General features: G+C 35.9%; 1 protein-coding gene and 1 long non-coding RNA gene across 2 annotated transcripts; one reads left to right on the plus strand and one right to left on the minus strand.

The window, feature by feature from the left end:
• Positions 1 to 6,846: 6,846 nt before the first annotated feature.
• On the plus strand, positions 6,847 to 13,194 carry LOC120348164 (uncharacterized). Its single transcript, XM_078110150.1, has 5 exons — positions 6,847 to 7,586; positions 9,205 to 9,372; positions 9,773 to 10,208; positions 10,299 to 10,596; positions 10,730 to 13,194. Exons 3-5 carry the CDS (start codon positions 10,013 to 10,015, stop codon positions 10,830 to 10,832), a joined length of 597 nt encoding a protein of 198 aa, XP_077966276.1. The 5' UTR covers positions 6,847 to 7,586; positions 9,205 to 9,372; positions 9,773 to 10,012; the 3' UTR covers positions 10,833 to 13,194.
• Positions 13,195 to 13,196: 2 nt separating this feature from the next.
• Positions 13,197 to 18,068, minus strand: LOC144419921 (uncharacterized). Its single transcript, XR_013474378.1, has 3 exons — positions 16,799 to 18,068; positions 14,234 to 14,307; positions 13,197 to 13,485 (listed from the first exon to the last, which is right to left on the minus strand). It is a non-coding gene; the product is annotated as an uncharacterized LOC144419921 (long non-coding RNA).

The raw sequence follows: 18,068 nt of genomic DNA on the forward strand, positions 1-18,068 counted from the left end.
GTGCTTCGGTTTTTGCATGGTGCAAACGTTTTAAATTAGTTTACCACCGCATCTCCGAATGCGATGGGCAGGTTCAAAGATTCAAATCCTTTGGGATAATCATATGCAAGAGGACTGCTGGTCTCTAGAAAGTGGTTCATGTAATCCCCGGTCGATTACAACTTCCTCCGACGTCAAGTCCGCGCACCGGAATTAAATACCTGGTTGGCTATTTTTATGGACTCGTAACCCTGTCCTAAGGCCGTGTCGAGCCGTAAAAATAAACCATTCTATCAGCCTTACCTCTCCCCGTAATAAATAGGACAATTCTATCCAATATGACATAACTCGAATCTTTGCATTAAAATGGTTTATTGAACTCTATATTGAAATGTGTCTCGTCAAGAAAAAAAAGGCTCTAATTGATCAGGTGCAGTATCACCATATTCTGTACCGGTATTTTCCTTATCACTTTGTTGACTATATATTTGTTTTCGGCCTATGACACGGTGCCATAATACAAGACTAATTTCCTTTTGATGCTTGTTCTCGTACCACAATAACGATGAGTGTTATCAGATTATTCCACCAACCACGTTCAACTGATGTAAGTTGAAGATGTCAAGTTTGTTCAATTAGGGAAAGATTTTTAAACCTGAAAACTAAATTTCTGGTATATGTGTTAAGTTGTTCTGATGTCTTACTAATTATCAATGTACAACTTGTATTTACTGCTTTGTTGACGTATAAGATTAATGTTTTCAGAAAAAGAGGTAAAAATTGATACTAAACCAGAAGTGTTTAAATTCTGAACAGTAAAATGCGCAGCCAATCTTTCAAAGGGATAACGGGCAAACCACGAACATGCTGACAATCAAACCACGGGCATACTGTCCACATTTTATTGGTCTCGAGTCCGTGTAGAATTATATTAAATATTAATTAGTTAGCATATCACATATTTTTTTCAGAAGTTTAGTCAACACGAAGGATGGATGATGGCTCGTGGCCTTACTGTTGCCTGTTGGTGCCAGTAGAGAATGGAGCCTTAAGGCAGCTACATCGCTCCACTAGTCTGGGGGCTCACCCAGAAGTAACAGCACCCCCTAAACCTCCCTTACTGGCGTAACAGGTAAATTTTGTTCAGATAATTTTATCAATTTCTTTTTTAATCGGACATTTTGGATTTTCATTAGTGTAAATGCATCAAATGTGTTTTATTCATTATTAGACCATTAAACATGCTAAACGACATGCTCAGATATAAAATTATCAGTTACTGATTACATATATATATACGCAATGTATGTTTTTGAGATGTATGTATAGTGTATGTACCTTATTAATTAAATATAGCTCATTTGTATAAAATGATAAAATCTCACCCTGTTTGCGTGGATACATGGACTTCTAAATTTTTTGCATCTTAAATATGTGTATTTTAATTGCACCTTAGGCAAAACATTTTGAATTCGAAAGACTTATAACATGTATATATTGTATGTATTTTTGTATGTTTTATGTTCATTAATTAAACCAGGCTTTTTCTAGTTTAATTCTCTACGATTTGGCTTCCAAATTTTGTCTGTATAATATTAGGTCTGTTTATTATGTATCAAATATGCATTTGGGACTTTGAATAAATATGAATAAATCTCAAACTTTAAGAATATTTTGTTTCCTTTGTGTACGTCGATCGAATGATATATGATATACGATTTTTCAACTATGCCGAAATATGCGAAACAGGCTTTTTCAGCAATGGATTACGCATAATTTTAAAATTTTGTACCCATCGACTCAAGTTGTTTTGTGTAGACTTTTAGAACCTTATTAATGTCAAATAATAAAATCTCTCCCCACTTGGGAGGAAAGCGATGTGACTAACGTTTGAAAAGTGTATATAATTACGATTTTTGACCTATGCCGATATTTGAGACATAGGCACTTTTCAGCAATGGATTTCACATAATTTTAAAGTTTTGTACCTATCGACTCAAATTGTATTGTATAGAGTGTATGAATCTTTTTTATATCAATCAATAAAATCTCGCCCCTCTTGGGCGGAAAGACATGTGAGTAATGTTTGAAAAGTGCATAAATTTACGATTTTTCACCTATGACGATATAGGCGAAATAGGCTTTTTTCAGCAATGGATTACACATAATTTTAAAATTTTGTACCCATCGACTCAAATTGTATTGTGTAGAGTGTATGAATCTTTTTTTTATCAATCAATAAAATCTCGCCCCTCTTGGGCGGAAAGACATGTGAGTAATGTTTGAAAAGTGCATAAATTTACGATTTTTCACCTATGACGATATAGGCGAAATAGGCTTTTTTCAGCAATAGATTACACATAATTTTAAAATTTTGTACCCATCGACTCAAATTGTATTGTGTAGAGTGTATGAATCTTTTTTATATCAATCAATAAAATTTCGCCCCTCTTGGGCGGAAAGACATGTGAGTAATGTTTGAAAAGTGCATAAATTTACGATTTTTCACCTATGACGATATAGGCGAAATAGGCTTTTTTCAGCAATAGATTACACATAATTTTAAAATTTTGTACCCATCGACTCAAATTGTATTGTGTAGAGTGTATGAATCTTTTTTATATCAATCAATAAAATCTCGCCCCTCTTGGGCGGAAAGACATGTGAGTAATGTTTGAAAAGTGCATAAATTTACGATTTTTCACCTATGACGATATAGGCGAAATAGGCTTTTTTCAGCAATAGATTACACATAATTTTAAAATTTTGTACCCATCGACTCAAATTGTATTGTGTAGAGTGTATGAATCTTTTTTATATCAATCAATAAAATCTCGCCCCTCTTGGGCGGAAAGACATGTGAGTAATGTTTGAAAAGTGCATAAATTTACGATTTTTCACCTATGACGATATAGGCGAAATAGGCTTTTTTCAGCAATGGATTACACATAATTTTAAAATTTTGTACCCATCGACGCAAATTGTATTGTGTAGAGTGTATGAATCTTTTTTATATCAATCAATAAAATCTCGCCCTTCTTGGGCGGAAAGACATGTGAGTAATGTTTGAAAAGTGCATAAATTTACGATTTTTCACCTATGACGATATAGGCGAAATAGGCTTTTTTCAGCAATGGATTATACATAATTTTAAAATTTTGTACCCATCGACTCAAATTGTATTGTGTAGAGTGTATGAATTTTTTTTATATCAATCAATAAAATCTCGCCCCTCTTGGGCGGAAAGACATGTGAGTAATGTTTGAAAAGTGCATAAACTTACGATTTTTCACCTATGACGATATAGGCGAAATAGGCTTTTTTCAGCAATGGATTAAACATAATTTTAAAATTTTGTACCCATCGACTCAAATTGTATTGTGTAGAGTGTATGAATCTTTTTTATATCAATCAATAAAATCTCGCCCCTCTTGGGCGGAAAGACATGTGAGTAATGTTTGAAAAGTGCATAAATTTACGATTTTTCACCTATGACGATATAGGCGAAATAGGCTTTTTTCAGCAATGGATTATACATAATTTTAAAATTTTGTACCCATCGACTCAAATTGTATTGTGTAGAGTGTATGAATTTTTTTTTTTATCAATCAATAAAATCTCGCCCCTCTTGGGCGGAAAGACATGTGAGTAATGTTTGAAAAGTGCATAAACTTACGATTTTTCACCTATGACGATATAGGCGAAATAGGCTTTTTTCAGCAATGGATTACACATAATTTTAGAATTTTGTACCCATCGACTCAAATTGTATTGTGTAGAGTGTATGAATCTTTTTTATATCAATCAATAAAATCTCGCCCCTCTTGGGCGGAAAGACATGTGAGTAATATTTGAAAAGTGCATAAATTTACGATTTTTCACCTATGACGATATAGGCGAAATAGGCTTTTTTCAGCAATAGATTACACATAATTTTAAAATTTTGTACCCATCGACTCAAATTGTATTGTGTAGAGTGTATGAATCTTTTTTATATCAATCAATAAAATCTCGCCCCTCTTGGGCGGAAAGACATGTGAGTAATGTTTGAAAAGTGCATAAATTTACGATTTTTCACCTATGACGATATAGGCGAAATAGGCTTTTTTCAGCAATGGATTACACATCATTTTAAAATTTTGTACCCATCGACTCAAATTGTATTGTGTAGAGTGTATGAATCTTTTTTATATCAATCAATAAAATCTCGCCCCTCTTGGGCGGAAAGACATGTGAGTAATGTTTGAAAAGTGCATAAATTTACGATTTTTCACCTATGACGATATAGGCGAAATAGGCTTTTTTCAGCAATAGATTACACATAATTTTAAAATTTTGTACCCATCGACTCAAATTGTATTGTGTAGAGTGTATGAATCTTTTTTATATCAATCAATAAAATCTCGCCCCTCTTGGGCGGAAAGACATGTGAGTAATGTTTGAAAAGTGCATAAATTTACGATTTTTCACCTATGACGATATAGGCGAAATAGGCTTTTTTCAGCAATGGATTACACATAATTTTAAAATTTTGTACCCATCGACGCAAATTGTATTGTGTAGAGTGTATGAATCTTTTTTATATCAATCAATAAAATCTCGCCCCTCTTGGGCGGAAAGACATGTGAGTAATGTTTGAAAAGTGCATAAATTTACGATTTTTCACCTATGACGATATAGGCGAAATAGGCTTTTTTCAGCAATGGATTATACATAATTTTAAAATTTTGTACCCATCGACTCAAATTGTATTGTGTAGAGTGTATGAATCTTTTTTATATCAATCAATAAAATCTCGCCCCTCTTGGGCGGAAAGATGGAATGGAATGGAATGGAAATATAGGCGAAATAGGCTTTTTTCAGCAATGGATTACACATCATTTTAAAATTTTGTACACATCGACTCAAATTGTATTGTGTAGAGTGTATGAATCTTTTTTATATCAATCAACAAAATCTCGCCCCTCTTGGGCGGAAAGACATGTGAGTAATGTTTGAAAAGTGCATAAATTTACGATTTTTCACCTATGACGATATAGGCGAAATAGGCTTTTTTCAGCAATAGATTACACATAATTTTAAAATTTTGTACCCATCGACTCAAATTGTATTGTGTAGAGTGTATGAATCTTTTTTATATCAATCAATAAAATCTCGCCCCTCTTGGGCGGAAAGACATGTGAGTAATGTTTGAAAAGTGCATAAATTTACGATTTTTCACCTATGACGATATAGGCGAAATAGGCTTTTTTCAGCAATGGATTACACATAATTTTAAAATTTTGTACCCATCGACTCAAATTGTATTGTGTAGAGTGTATGAATCTTTTTTATATCAATCAATAAAATCCCGCCCCTCTTGGGCGGAAAGACATGTGAGTAATGTTTGAAAAGTGCATAAATTTACGATTTTTCACCTATGACGATATAGGCGAAATAGGCTTTTTTCAGCAATGGATTACACATAATTTTAAAATTTTGTACCCATCGACTCAAATTGTATTGTGTAGAGTGTATGAATCTTTTTTATATCAATTAATAAAATCTCGCCCCTCTTGGGCGGAAAGACATGTGAGTAATGTTTGAAAAGTGCATAAATTTACGATTTTTCACCTATGACGATATAGGCGAAATAGGATTTTTTCAGCAATGGATTACACATATTTTAAAATTTTGTACCCATCGACTCAAATTGTATTGTGTAGAGTGTATGAATCTTTTTTATATCAATCAATAAAATCTCGCCCCTCTTGGGCGGAAAGACATGTGAGTAATGTTTGAAAAGTGCATAAATTTACGATTTTTCCCCTATGACGATATAGGCGAAATAGGCTTTTTTCAGCAATGGATTACACATAATTTTAAAATTTTGTACCCATCGACTCAAATTGTATTGTGTAGAGTGTATGAATCTTTTTTATATCAATCAATAAAATCTCGCCCCTCTTGGGCGGAAAGACATGTGAGTAATGTTTGAAAAGTGCATAAATTTACGATTTTTCACCTATGACGATATAGGCAAAATAGGCTTTTTTCAGCAATGGATTACACATAATTTTAAAATTTTGTACCCATCGACTCAAATTGTATTGTGTAGAGTGTATGAATCTTTTTTATATCAATCAATAAAATCTCGCCCCTCTTGGGCGGAAAGACATGTGAGTAATGTTTGAAAAGTGCATTAATTTACGATTTTTCACCTATGACGATATAGGCGAAATAGGCTTTTTTCAGCAATGGATTACACATAATTTTAAAATTTTGTACCCATCGACTCAAATTGTGTTGTGTAGAGTGTATGAATCTTTTTTATATCAATCAATAAAATCTCGCCCCTCTTGGGCGGGAAGACATGTGAGTAATGTTTGAAAAGTGCGCAAATTTACGATTTTTCACCTATGACGATATAGGCGAAATAGGCTTTTTTCAGCAATGGATTACACATAATTTTAAAATTTTGTACCCATCGACTCAAATTGTATTGTGTAGAGTGTATGAATTTTTTTTTATATCAATCAATAAAATCTCGCCCCTCTTGGGCGGAAAGACATGTGACTAATGTTTGAAAAGTTTATGTTTTACGATATTTACTTTTAAAGTAATTACTCGTGCTGCATTTTTTTTGTTTAAAACTCATATTCATAAGCTGTTGTTTGATGATTCGCACTTTACATTTTTCTGGCACGCACTTATTGTTCCAATTTACAGAAATAACGTATATAACTTTATTTTCGTATTTTTATATTCATTCGCTTCCTAATTGCGTATGGAAATTTAGTCCCGCCTCCGATTCTGATATGATATTTGAACTTTTCGCTTGGTTGCACACAAAGGTCACCGTGAGAGTCACTTCACAGTGGTGGGTGGCAAGCAACGGAGTAGTTGCCGTACCTAGAAATAAGTTTTCACTAAAGTAGACGACTTCACCGGCACAAAAATGGAGTACCGTTATGCAGTATGCAAATTACAAGTGAAAAGTGGGACATGACAAGTGAAGAAAAAAATAGGGGTCTCGTGAAGTACACGCCGCAAGCACTTCTAATTGGCCTGGCTCAACAATTTTTGCATATGTCATTCCTAACCCTCACCTGACTACGTCATCCAAAAATTACATCACTGCGTAGTCGCAGTGACGTAATAAGACCCTCCAAAGTAAACGTGTGGTCGCGCAGACAATCATCCGAAATTGCGCAAGCTACTTCTCTCGTTTTCTCGCCGTAACGATAACGATAAGAGAGAGATCGCTGGGGTTAGTGAGTTCATTATAGTCGGCACAGATGCCATTTAGGACGATTGTAGTTATAATTTAGCAAGCTCTATGTCGCGATTGTGACGTCGCAGTGATGTAATTTTTGGGTGACGTACTCAGGTGAGGGTTAGGAATATTGTATCGTTATGCTACGCCCGGTAGAAGTACTTGACGGCGTGTACTTCACCAGACCCAAAAATAGACAATGAAATATTCACGAGATATGCGTATGGGAATTAGAATGGATACAGCTGGGCTGTAGAATAACATGGGTCGATGCAGGAGGCAATCTATATTGGAAGCTATGCTAGACACTTCACAGATAAGAGTCAAGCTACTGGAAACTATAAGCCTCCAGGTATTGGTTTTTCAATGAATATTTAAAATAATTATAATTTCTGGTCCGAATACTGCCAGGGAGTGAGTTCCATAACTTTACCCCAATAAACTTGATTGAGTGTTGAGTTAGTTTGGTAGAAAAACGGTTCACAAAATACGAGCACTTGCTAGAGGAACGAGTTCCATATGAGTGAACATCACTCTGTTTTAAAAAATAGTTAGTTAATACAGGGGTTAGTTTTTTGTTATGATGTTGGTGCATTATTTTTAAGATTTCTATTTTGTGCAAATCGACCATTTTAATTATACGAAGACTGTAGTAAAAAGGAGTTAAATGGGTGCGAAAACCGACGTTGGAAATAGCGCGAATTGCTCGATTCTGCATAATTTCAATATGATGCAATAAATTTTTATCGGCCGACCCCCACGCAGCAATACCATACTGAATATGGGACTGAACTAAAGAGAAGTAAATCATGCGTAATGTTGTTAATGATACAAAATGCCGAAGTTTATATAATATCCCAACTGATTTAGATAGTTTAACAGCCAGGTTAGAAATTTGAACATCCCACCTCATTTTGTTGTCTAGATATATACCAAGATATGTATGTATGTATGTTTATTCGCCTGTAAAAGCAATATAAAAGAGTAAGTAATTATAAATACTGAAGTCGGGATGTATGCACAAGACCATATTGGCCTAAAACACAAATGTGCGGCATACACCCCTTTTGATATATATAAATTATAATAGAGTTAATCAAATATGTACAATATGGTCCTTTATACAGGCAGTTGTGCAAGGAGGGTGAGTGGGTGTGGTAACAGGGATAAGGGTGGAGTGTACAAAACTGTTTGTACAAAGGAGTTTGTTAGACAAAACAACAGCTATAAATAGAGACACAGCACAACATGAAACACACTGCATATGAATATAGTAATAAAAAAAATTGGGAATTTGGATGAATGTACAACACCATTGAGTGATGATACCACATACTATAAAACGCGGGAATGGTCAAGTTTAAAGGGTGTGTACATATATGGTATGCACCACTCAAGGGCGATAGTGTCTATGGCTGTTCTGGCCAAAATGTGACCCTACAGGTTTTGGTGAAATATGATAAAGTTATGTATCAAATTACTCACTATTGTAAGGTTTTTTTTGAAATTCTGGATCCAGCAAAAAACGATGAGTTTTAAAAATTTTTTAAATGAAAGGCATTTCCACAAAACCTATTATGGTTGCATTTCAGCCAGAAGATTAGAAAGGTATAAAGGTGCAGTGGGATAGGGAATGATAAGAGAAGCCATTTTACCATGTCATGGATTTTCCAATGTAAATTAAAATAATAAAATTATATGGTATCCTGGGATGAGCAGTAGAAAAAGTGTGGTTTGGTGATAGGTAGCAACAATGGAAATAAATTGAACAGCATGCTACTCAAACAAAAACCATTGTCCCTACTCCCTACTATTTGTGCATCGCATTTTCAAGTTCTACATCATCAATTTGGACTACTAAACCATGTTGAGCTTTATTTTTGTGTGGTGATATTAACTAGTCTTTGATTTATCAATGTTTATTGTAAGTTTATTGGCCTTCATCCAATTAGCTACTTTTGCAATTTCAGTGTTCACTTTAACTTGAAGGGCTGCTGGAGATTTGTTGCTGTCGAGGAGAGTGGTATCGTCGGCAAACAATTTGGAAAATAATGAAGAGGAATGTGATATGTCATTGATGAATACTAAAAATAGAAATGGACCCAAACAGCTACCTTGTGGGACCCCGTGGGTCACTGGTAAGACTGGAGAACAATTTGTTCCCACTTGAACATACTGTAACCTTCCGCTTAAGTAACTAGAAATGAGTTTGTTTGCAAGCCCTCTAACACCATAATGACTCAACTTGTAGATCAGGATATCATGGTTAACTGTGTCAAAAGCTTTCTTTAAATCTAAAAAAGTGGCACTAACAAACTCTTTTTTTTCTAGTTTATCATAGATAAATGATATAGTATCTAAAATGGCATGAGATGTAGAGTGACTGTTTTGGAAGCCGAATTGAGATTTATTTATGACATCGTATTTTGTAAAAACACTACTAAGCCTTTTATAAATCAAGCGTTCAAAAATTTTATCTATCGATGAAAGGATTGATATCGGTCTATAATTTGAAACGATTTTTTTTTTTTTTTCCAGATTTAAAGAGAGGAATTACACGAGCAATTTTCAGAGATGAGGGGAATATGCCGAGTGACAACGAGAAATTGAAGAACTCTGACACGCATGGAAGAACTGTTAATATGAGGCCGTTAATATGAGAGAGACGGCAGACCTAGTTGGGCTTCAAGAGAAAAGCGTTAGCGTTTTGGAATTCCCCGTTCTATAAATAGAGCCGTTTCGAGAGACTCGATTCATATCATTTTTGACGATCGACATATGCGAAATATATATTACTATATTGTTATTATGGCTGGACGTCAATCGCGAGTTTTGGATGTGGATGTTTTGTGGCATCTAGAGAACGACGCATTTGTTCCCGAAGATGCATCGGATGATAACGACAGTATGGGAGTGTCTGATTTTTCCGAGGAAGAGGATATTTTAGATACTCAAGCTGACGAAGTTTCAGAAGGTTGGTACTAATTTATTTAATGTATTTTCCAATAAGATAAGATAAATTGATAACGTATCGGTAATATTGTATGATATTTTATTTCTACAGATGACGAACCTTCAACGTCTACTGCTCCGCCTCGGAGACGAGGCGGGCGTGCTACCAGGGCTGGGGCGAGAAAAGGGCACGTCGCTCGACACCCAGAGCGCGTGACGCCCAAGATACAACTGGACAAAGTCCTTCACAGCGAGGACAATTCGACCTTTCGGGGTTCAACGACAGGTGCGCAATCGCCACTTGAACCAATCGTCGAGTCCCGTAACGTTCTTTCATCAATTTTTCAATTCCACTGTAATTGGATTTATAGTGGAAATGACAAACCCCAACGCCATCAGAAAACTCCAAGGTTAGTTTCCGTAATCTTCGTTTTATTATTTGATTTAGAATAAGATTAAGATTTGTTTATTTTTTATCAAATCATTATAAGAAGTTACTAGGATATCTAAAGCTGTTTAGTAATTTTATGATTTTTTTTACAGCGGCGGCTGCCACGACCGGCACCGAGTGCAAGCAATGGGACTCCGTTACTACGCCGGAATTCCATTGTTTCCTCGGTCTAATCATACTGATGGGAATCATTAGTCTTCCCGTTGTGGATTTATATTGGCAGAAGAAGAACTGGCTCCTTGACACTCCATGCTTCAACGAAATAATGCCAAGGCAGCGCTTCAGAGATATTATGAGATACTTACATCTTTGCGATGAAAGTGACGCACTCGCTGCAGACAATCCAAATAAGGACAAAATGTTCAAGATTCGCTAATTTTTATCGATAATTTTACCACTATTTGAAAATGCTTATAGTATTGGCCGGGAAATATCCATCGACGAAACCTTGATCCCATTCAAAGGAAGAATAAGTTTCCGTCAATTTATCAGGACAAAGCGGGCACGATATGGGATCAAGGTATGGGTACTTGCGGAATCGTCGACTGGATATGTTTTCCGGCTCCAATTTTATACGGGAAAAGACCCTACCTCAAATCCAGAGGAGGGATTATCCTCAAGAGTGGTGAAATATCTGATGGAACAATTTGTCGACATGAATCACCACCTTTATGTCGACAATTTTTACACAAGCCCTGAACTTTTTTCATACCTATTATCTAAGGGGATATATGCATGCGGAACATTCCGCGCTAATCGCATTGGATTTCCGAAGGAACTTATGATAAAATCAATTCGAAGTTTGCAGAGGGGTGCGACCGATTGGCGAATGGCTGGGGACTTGCTAGCCCAGTCATGGGTCGATAACAGGGCCGTTTGTTTTCTAACAACCATCCATAACCCTGAATATACCAGCGACTATTCTGGCTCAAAAACCGCCAAGCGAAAAGGAGGCCGTTCTACATCAGACTTCGGAAATTCCATGCCCCCTGTACTCAGAGATTACAACTCTCACATAGGGGGTGTGGATCTTTCCGACCAAATGAGAAAATATTATAATTTGACGAGACGTTCTAAAGTATGGTATCGGCGCGTATTTTCTTACATTATTGAAGTGGCACTCCACAATGCAAGAGTGCTGGCCGACAACATCGAAGGCAAGCACTTGGACGGATTTACGTTCCGGATGGCAATTGTAACTGGCCTGATTGGGGGTCACAGGTCTTCTCGGCGGGTGTCGGGGTCAGGCACCGTTCTTAGACTGCAAAACGTTGGGCGCCACCTTCCATCGTTTGATGGAAGACAGGGTGTGTGCCCAGTGTGTTCGAAAAAAAGTAATTTGGCATCAAGACATTCTGAAGAAAAATGTTTTACGAAGCAGAGTGAAATGCGCCGAGTGTGATGTACACCTTTGTGTACTTGCAAACAAAACTTGTTTTGCTGATTGGCATACCAAACTAGAATATTGGCGTTAGAGAGTGAGTGTTATATTCTGTAAATATTGTTTTTTTCATTATTTTTTTTTTTTCTGAAGTTTTCTGCTCGGTGTATGTATTTTGGTTTGTTGTTATCGGTGTTTTTTTTATATTGTTATTGTTTCGTTTTACTGTACATTGAAATATATTTTACTTGACACCAGCCGAATAAAACTTTGTTATTGTTTATCAAATCTGTACAGTATCATACTTGTCCCAAATCAAATACAACATCTGTGTTGCGCTGTTATTCAGTACCAGATCATACTTATCACGAGTCAATTAGATTTTTTTTTGTGTTGCGAATCAATCACTGCAGCTGCTAATGCAGCCGTGCGCCGCGGGAGTAGGGCTGGGCAGTTCGAATCGAATAGTGAATTATTCGAATCGGTTCATAGCGAAAATTCGAATCGCCGCCATCTTGTTTTTTTCCTTGCCGCCATTGGTCGAGATAAATTTCTCAATTTTTTTTTTATTGGAGCCATATTTTTTCAACGGAATCCTGACATGAGACTCTTTTCTGTTTTCTGATTTGACTTACGCGACTGGTTCTACATTTATTTCGTGACAAACTAGGATTCCAAAGCGATAATAAAAGTATTGAAAGCCTAATTGGAAACATTTACCCTATACGGGCCATGGAATAAAATAAAATGAAAACAAAACGTATATATAAAAATATCGCTAATTTTCGAACAAGCGAAATACCATTCAATTCCTCACCCAGCAGCGACCTCTAGCGAATAGATTTATAGTAAACGTTTTACGCAAACTTTGAGTGACGCCTTTGGGGGTTATGGTTGGTGATTGGCGGGGGTTGAATTGGGACTTGTAAAATAGGCATGGGTCAACAGCTGGAAGAGGGTATGGGAATGCAGGGACGGATTGCTTATAAGCGAGCAACATTGAGATATCAAGCTTTTCTGCTATGATCAGACACGAAATGAAGAATCGTGAATTTCTTGGTGATACCTGGGCTCAGTGGCATACATGTATAGCAAGAGGGCCACTGCCCCTGCCACGGGCGCCATTTGGACGAGGGCGCACAATGGGCGAAACATCATTTTGATAAAAACTACCTAAATAACAAACCGTAGTTAAAAATTTCAGTAAACGATCGATCAAGAGGGCGCATTTTAAACATTTTCATAGGCGCCATTTCACGCGGATACGCCACTAGGGTGCCATTTCATGCAGATACGCCACTACTGGGGCAAGCTTTGATATCCGGCAAACTCGGATAGAAAGATGGGTATATAAAAAATTAAAATACACTGTTTATATAAACAAGATGGTACGACAATTATTTCAATGGTCTTCAACGTACGTGATCGGTTGTCGACTGTCCTTTGATCTTTCCAACCAGAACGCAGCTGAAATATTAATGCAGATTCAACATAGCACATGGCGATTATGGATTACATTTCACACCACCGATGGAAAACAGATCCTAAAAATTTAAACATCGACATGCACAACTCAACTCAAAAAATCATAAGATTCGAAACTAAGCTTTCAACTTGATCCATCACGATAGTGATGCTCCAATATATGGACACGAAAACCAAAACGAAGTAGTAAGAGTATGCAATCTGTCACAATAGACAGGGTGCGCAATATTTAATTTTGAATGTTTTAGTTAATAGAGAAAGGCGATTTTTTTCATCACATAAACAAGAAAAAGATTCCCAGTAATAACAATAACATAATAACAAAACGATCTGATGTCCACTTCATGTTTAACAGTTTCATACTCCAGGCCGGCAACTTAGTAAATTCTTCTGCAAGTTTGTGTACCTAATGCCGCAAATAGCAACAGTAACTATAGTTATTTCCGTGGTGTATTGAGGAAAAAACAGCAATGAGAGGCAAAGAAGTGCGTTTTCGCAACTGGAAAATTAGCTCACCAATATTACCAGAACTCTCTAAACGGAATAACTTGTGAAGTGGTAATGAACTATTGGGTTTTAAGACTTCGCCCAACAATGACAAATGCGCCTTAATTAACACTTTCAAGTACACAAGACTGCTAATTAAATGAAACGACATCACAGCTATAAAAGACTATAAAACAATATTATTAAATATTTTAGCTGAAACAATGCGTAATTATAAAAATACCTGATTTGAACAGACAGATGATTTGTGAGATCCGTTGTCGCCTCGATCCACTTGTTCCGCAATCCGGACAGAATCTGCATGATAAAATAACGTTAGATATCGGTCTTCAATAGGAATAGTTGCTGATCGTAAACAGCAGTGGCGATAACAGCAGTGGCACAAGGGGGGCGTAGACAATTTTTTAGATTGCGTTTAGCTAATTAGAAATATAAATATTTGTTAGATTGATCTTGCCCGCCTTATTTTGGATATATTTCTTTATTTTGGATATTCACTTTCCTTCGCGTATTTTAACATGTATTCTTGAATAAAGCATACTTTCGTTTAACTATCCGTTATTTGTAGCTTGTTAGCAAGTTATTTTTGAGGTGGGGCGCAAAACTTGACAAATTCTAAAAAGGGGCGCGGCTTAAAATGTTTGAGAACCACTGCTATAGAGTTTCGTTTGAAGAATATTATATGCTTGGGTAATGAGTAACTATTGATTTGCAATTCAATTTCTCTAATCCATCTTGTGGGTAAAAACTGGGGTTCTCAGTCTATAGGATAAAATTAGCCCCTGGGGGTGAATAGGGTAAATTAGCAGCAATCAAGAAATTTTAACGTCGAAAATTTGATTCAATCCACCAAGAAAAACAAAACGAGTAGCGAGAGGAAGCAGCGCTGGCAAAGAACTTATTTTGACACGATATGGACGATCACCGGACGAGAAGCCGTGATGTCCACGTAATCAAGCCGTCTTACGAATTTCCTCTCCACTGTGATAAATATGTAAAGACAAATATATCTATACTTACTCCAACAAACTCTCGCTTCGTGAGATTCGCTTTCACTTTATTCGCTTATCCTCGTAATCATGACATAACCTGCATGATAAAATACAAGTTACGGAACTATCGAATCCGAAATAATTCAGCCCGATTAAAAACGCCTTTATGATTTCAGCTAAAGCGAAATGACCTCCGCCAATATTATTTTGCATTCATTTTTATTTCACTTAACACATGAGTACCTATGCCGGTACAGATAGAATGTTTCGGCTTGGAATAAATGATAGCAATTAATTTCAGTGTGAATTGAATTCACTTTATGAAACACGGTCACTTGCAAAGAGTAAGAGTAATTTTAGAGCAGTGTTCCAACCTTTATCGTGGTGTGTGTATTATAAGTGTGGTATAAATATCCATTATAGTAATATTAATAATAAAGAAATACAGAATATTAGTAGCTGTATTTCAGCAAATACTGAGCAAAATTCTCCTCGTTTCGGAACGTTAAGGGAAATAAATTCAAAAGAGGGTATGATAAAATGTTAACCTACCTTGCTTGAGACACGCCGGAATGCCGTACCTTGCTCCACATGTTTTCCCCTTACATTCAATACTTTCAAGCACTGATTGCCAATTTCTGAACCAAAATAAAACCACTGTAGAAAACACTGTACGTTAAAAATTTTTGAAGGTAATTTCAATTTTCTTTAATTAAATTGTTGAATCCATACTTGTTTTTGTCTAAGACGCAGCGGAAATACTACATAAATTTCATAAACAGTTTTCAGCTTCCACTAAATACAGGACTAATTGCACACTACGATTTCGGTAACACAAACACCGGATTCTGATTATGCCCGTTAAGTATTATTGAAAAAAAATGAATTTTAAAGTTTGTTTCAAAAATAAATCATGATTCGAACTGCAAAAAATATAATTACTTGCATACTTTCTTACATTTGAGACGTATCGGGAAGTCACTTCTTCTGCTTCCCAAATGAAAACGTTTCATTTTTCGTTCGAAGAAATTCAATCACCGATTTCAAATTTCTGAAATATAAACAAAAAGAAGATGTGACAAGGAAATGAACATGAACAAAAAAAACAACAACAACATAATAGAATAACAATATGTACAGTTTATTTCCAATATTATTGAAACCAATAACAAGTAATTACCCCGTCTCTATCAGTCGTCACATGGGCTATATTTAATGACTGTGTTGATAAAAACTCACTTGTAGCTACCATGTCCAGCTATGCCGAAGATTCCGTCTACTATCCACTTTTGTCTGCACGTGCAAAAGAAAATTGGAAGGGTAGCCCAGTAGTGGAAAACTTCGCAATTTTGATTGCTATACGAGACAAAAAAAAATAGGACCTGGCATACTTCTTTACAAGAGGTGAATTACTTATTGCGTAAGACAGATTTTTATATTACTTATTGCCTTCATTAACAAAAACACTCGCAATGGTTGACAGAAATCTTACAAGGGTATTGGTTTTACAAAATACGAAAGTAGTGGAAAACTTCGCAATTTTAATTGTTATACGAGACAAAAAAAAATAGGACCTGGCATACTTCTTACAAAGGGTGAACTACTTATTGCGTAAGACAGAATTTTATCTTACTTATTGCCTTCATTAACAAAAACACTCGCAATGATTGACAGAGATCTTACACAAGGTTATTGGTTTTACAAAATACGAAAGTTACAAAGAATGAAACGACTTTAACCCGGACTGCAGATGCGCTGTCATTAATATCAATCTAATATTTCATATATACTTAAACTGGATAAATGTTCATTCAACCGCATTTCCTCCAGCAGATCCCGATGCCCAACAATTCCAGAATTTGTGATCCAATTCCACCACAGATCAATAATTTTGGGCCTAATATTAGTCTAACTGCAGAAAATATAGAAAATATAGGGGGCAACCCGCAACTGTCCCATTCAAGGATTCCCAATAGAACACGTATACCTTCTGATTAATAATTGCTTTATATCGGAGTCCAGATTCTAGAAGTCTAATAGAAAGTCGTAAGTAGTCGACGGGACTATCGGATAAGTACGCAGATAGAAGACCAGCAGCAACACAACTTTCTGCGTTACAGAATCAACAATTGTAGGTTAAACCTAGGTTTAACTGCATTAGTATAACTGTGAGAACGCTACTTGGGCCCACGTAAATTCTTGACATGACAAAAAAAGGTTTGGATATAAACAACCAAAGAAGTGACCATTGAAACAATTTAAAAAAATATTAAGCAAATAATATCACCTGTACTATATCCGGAACATCCCAACACAACTGCATCTCTGTTGAGATTTTAATTCATCAATGATGTAGATCTTATTTATGAAATGGTACAAACATCATTGCACAGGCATATCTTCCCAGGGGTCTCTGATTCGACACAAGTATATTTTCAATTCAATCTAGTGCTATATTATGGCCTAACTGTAATCCATAATTTAACGAATATTTGTTTAACCGTAGTTTATGTTCCACTCAAGCAGTTTCCGATGTCAACATTCGCAGCTTGTTTACCCTCAGTCAGTTTGCATAAACACGATCTGAAATATGTAACATGGCTAAGATGCACTATATAGGTTGAATAAAAGCTAACACAAGCTAAAAGCAAGAATAGGGCAATTCGTATATATGGAATATATCCAAAGCGTAAATTTGAATACGGTTTTAGGTTTCTTACTTGTTCTAACTTGAACATTTCATTGTTCTCGATCGCCTCCATTTGTTTACGCCGTCGTCTTTGATTCAATAATTACACACTAGGAATCCTTTAGTATTACGCTATGGGCTAACTAACTGAAAGCATGAAATTATCTCTAATAATCATTGCCGATTTAGATTATCTCACCAATTTCAGATCTTGTAATCTCAACTCCACTTTGTAGACATTTGAATCAATAATTGTAGGCCAAAGCTTAGTTTAACTGCATTAGTGCAGCTATGAAAAATGGCTAAAGATACAAGCCTTGGATTATGAAAAAATTAGCGACACATGTATGCACATAAACCATTAAACCTAAAAATTC

The sequence above is a fragment of the Styela clava genome, chromosome 2 (genome assembly GCF_964204865.1).
Source record: "Styela clava chromosome 2, kaStyClav1.hap1.2, whole genome shotgun sequence".
Lineage (NCBI taxonomy): Eukaryota > Metazoa > Chordata > Ascidiacea > Stolidobranchia > Styelidae > Styela > Styela clava.

Bases quoted from the DNA above. Each gene is read 5' to 3' on its own strand.
- LOC120348164 (XM_078110150.1), top strand. From the start codon at position 10,013: ATGCGAAATATATATTACTATATTGTTATTATGGCTGGACGTCAATCG. The intron at 10,209-10,298 runs GTTGGTACTAAT...TTATTTCTACAG, and splicing joins AGCTGACGAAGTTTCAGAAG to ATGACGAACCTTCAACGTCT. The intron at 10,597-10,729 runs GTTAGTTTCCGT...TTTTTTTTACAG, and splicing joins CGCCATCAGAAAACTCCAAG to CGGCGGCTGCCACGACCGGC.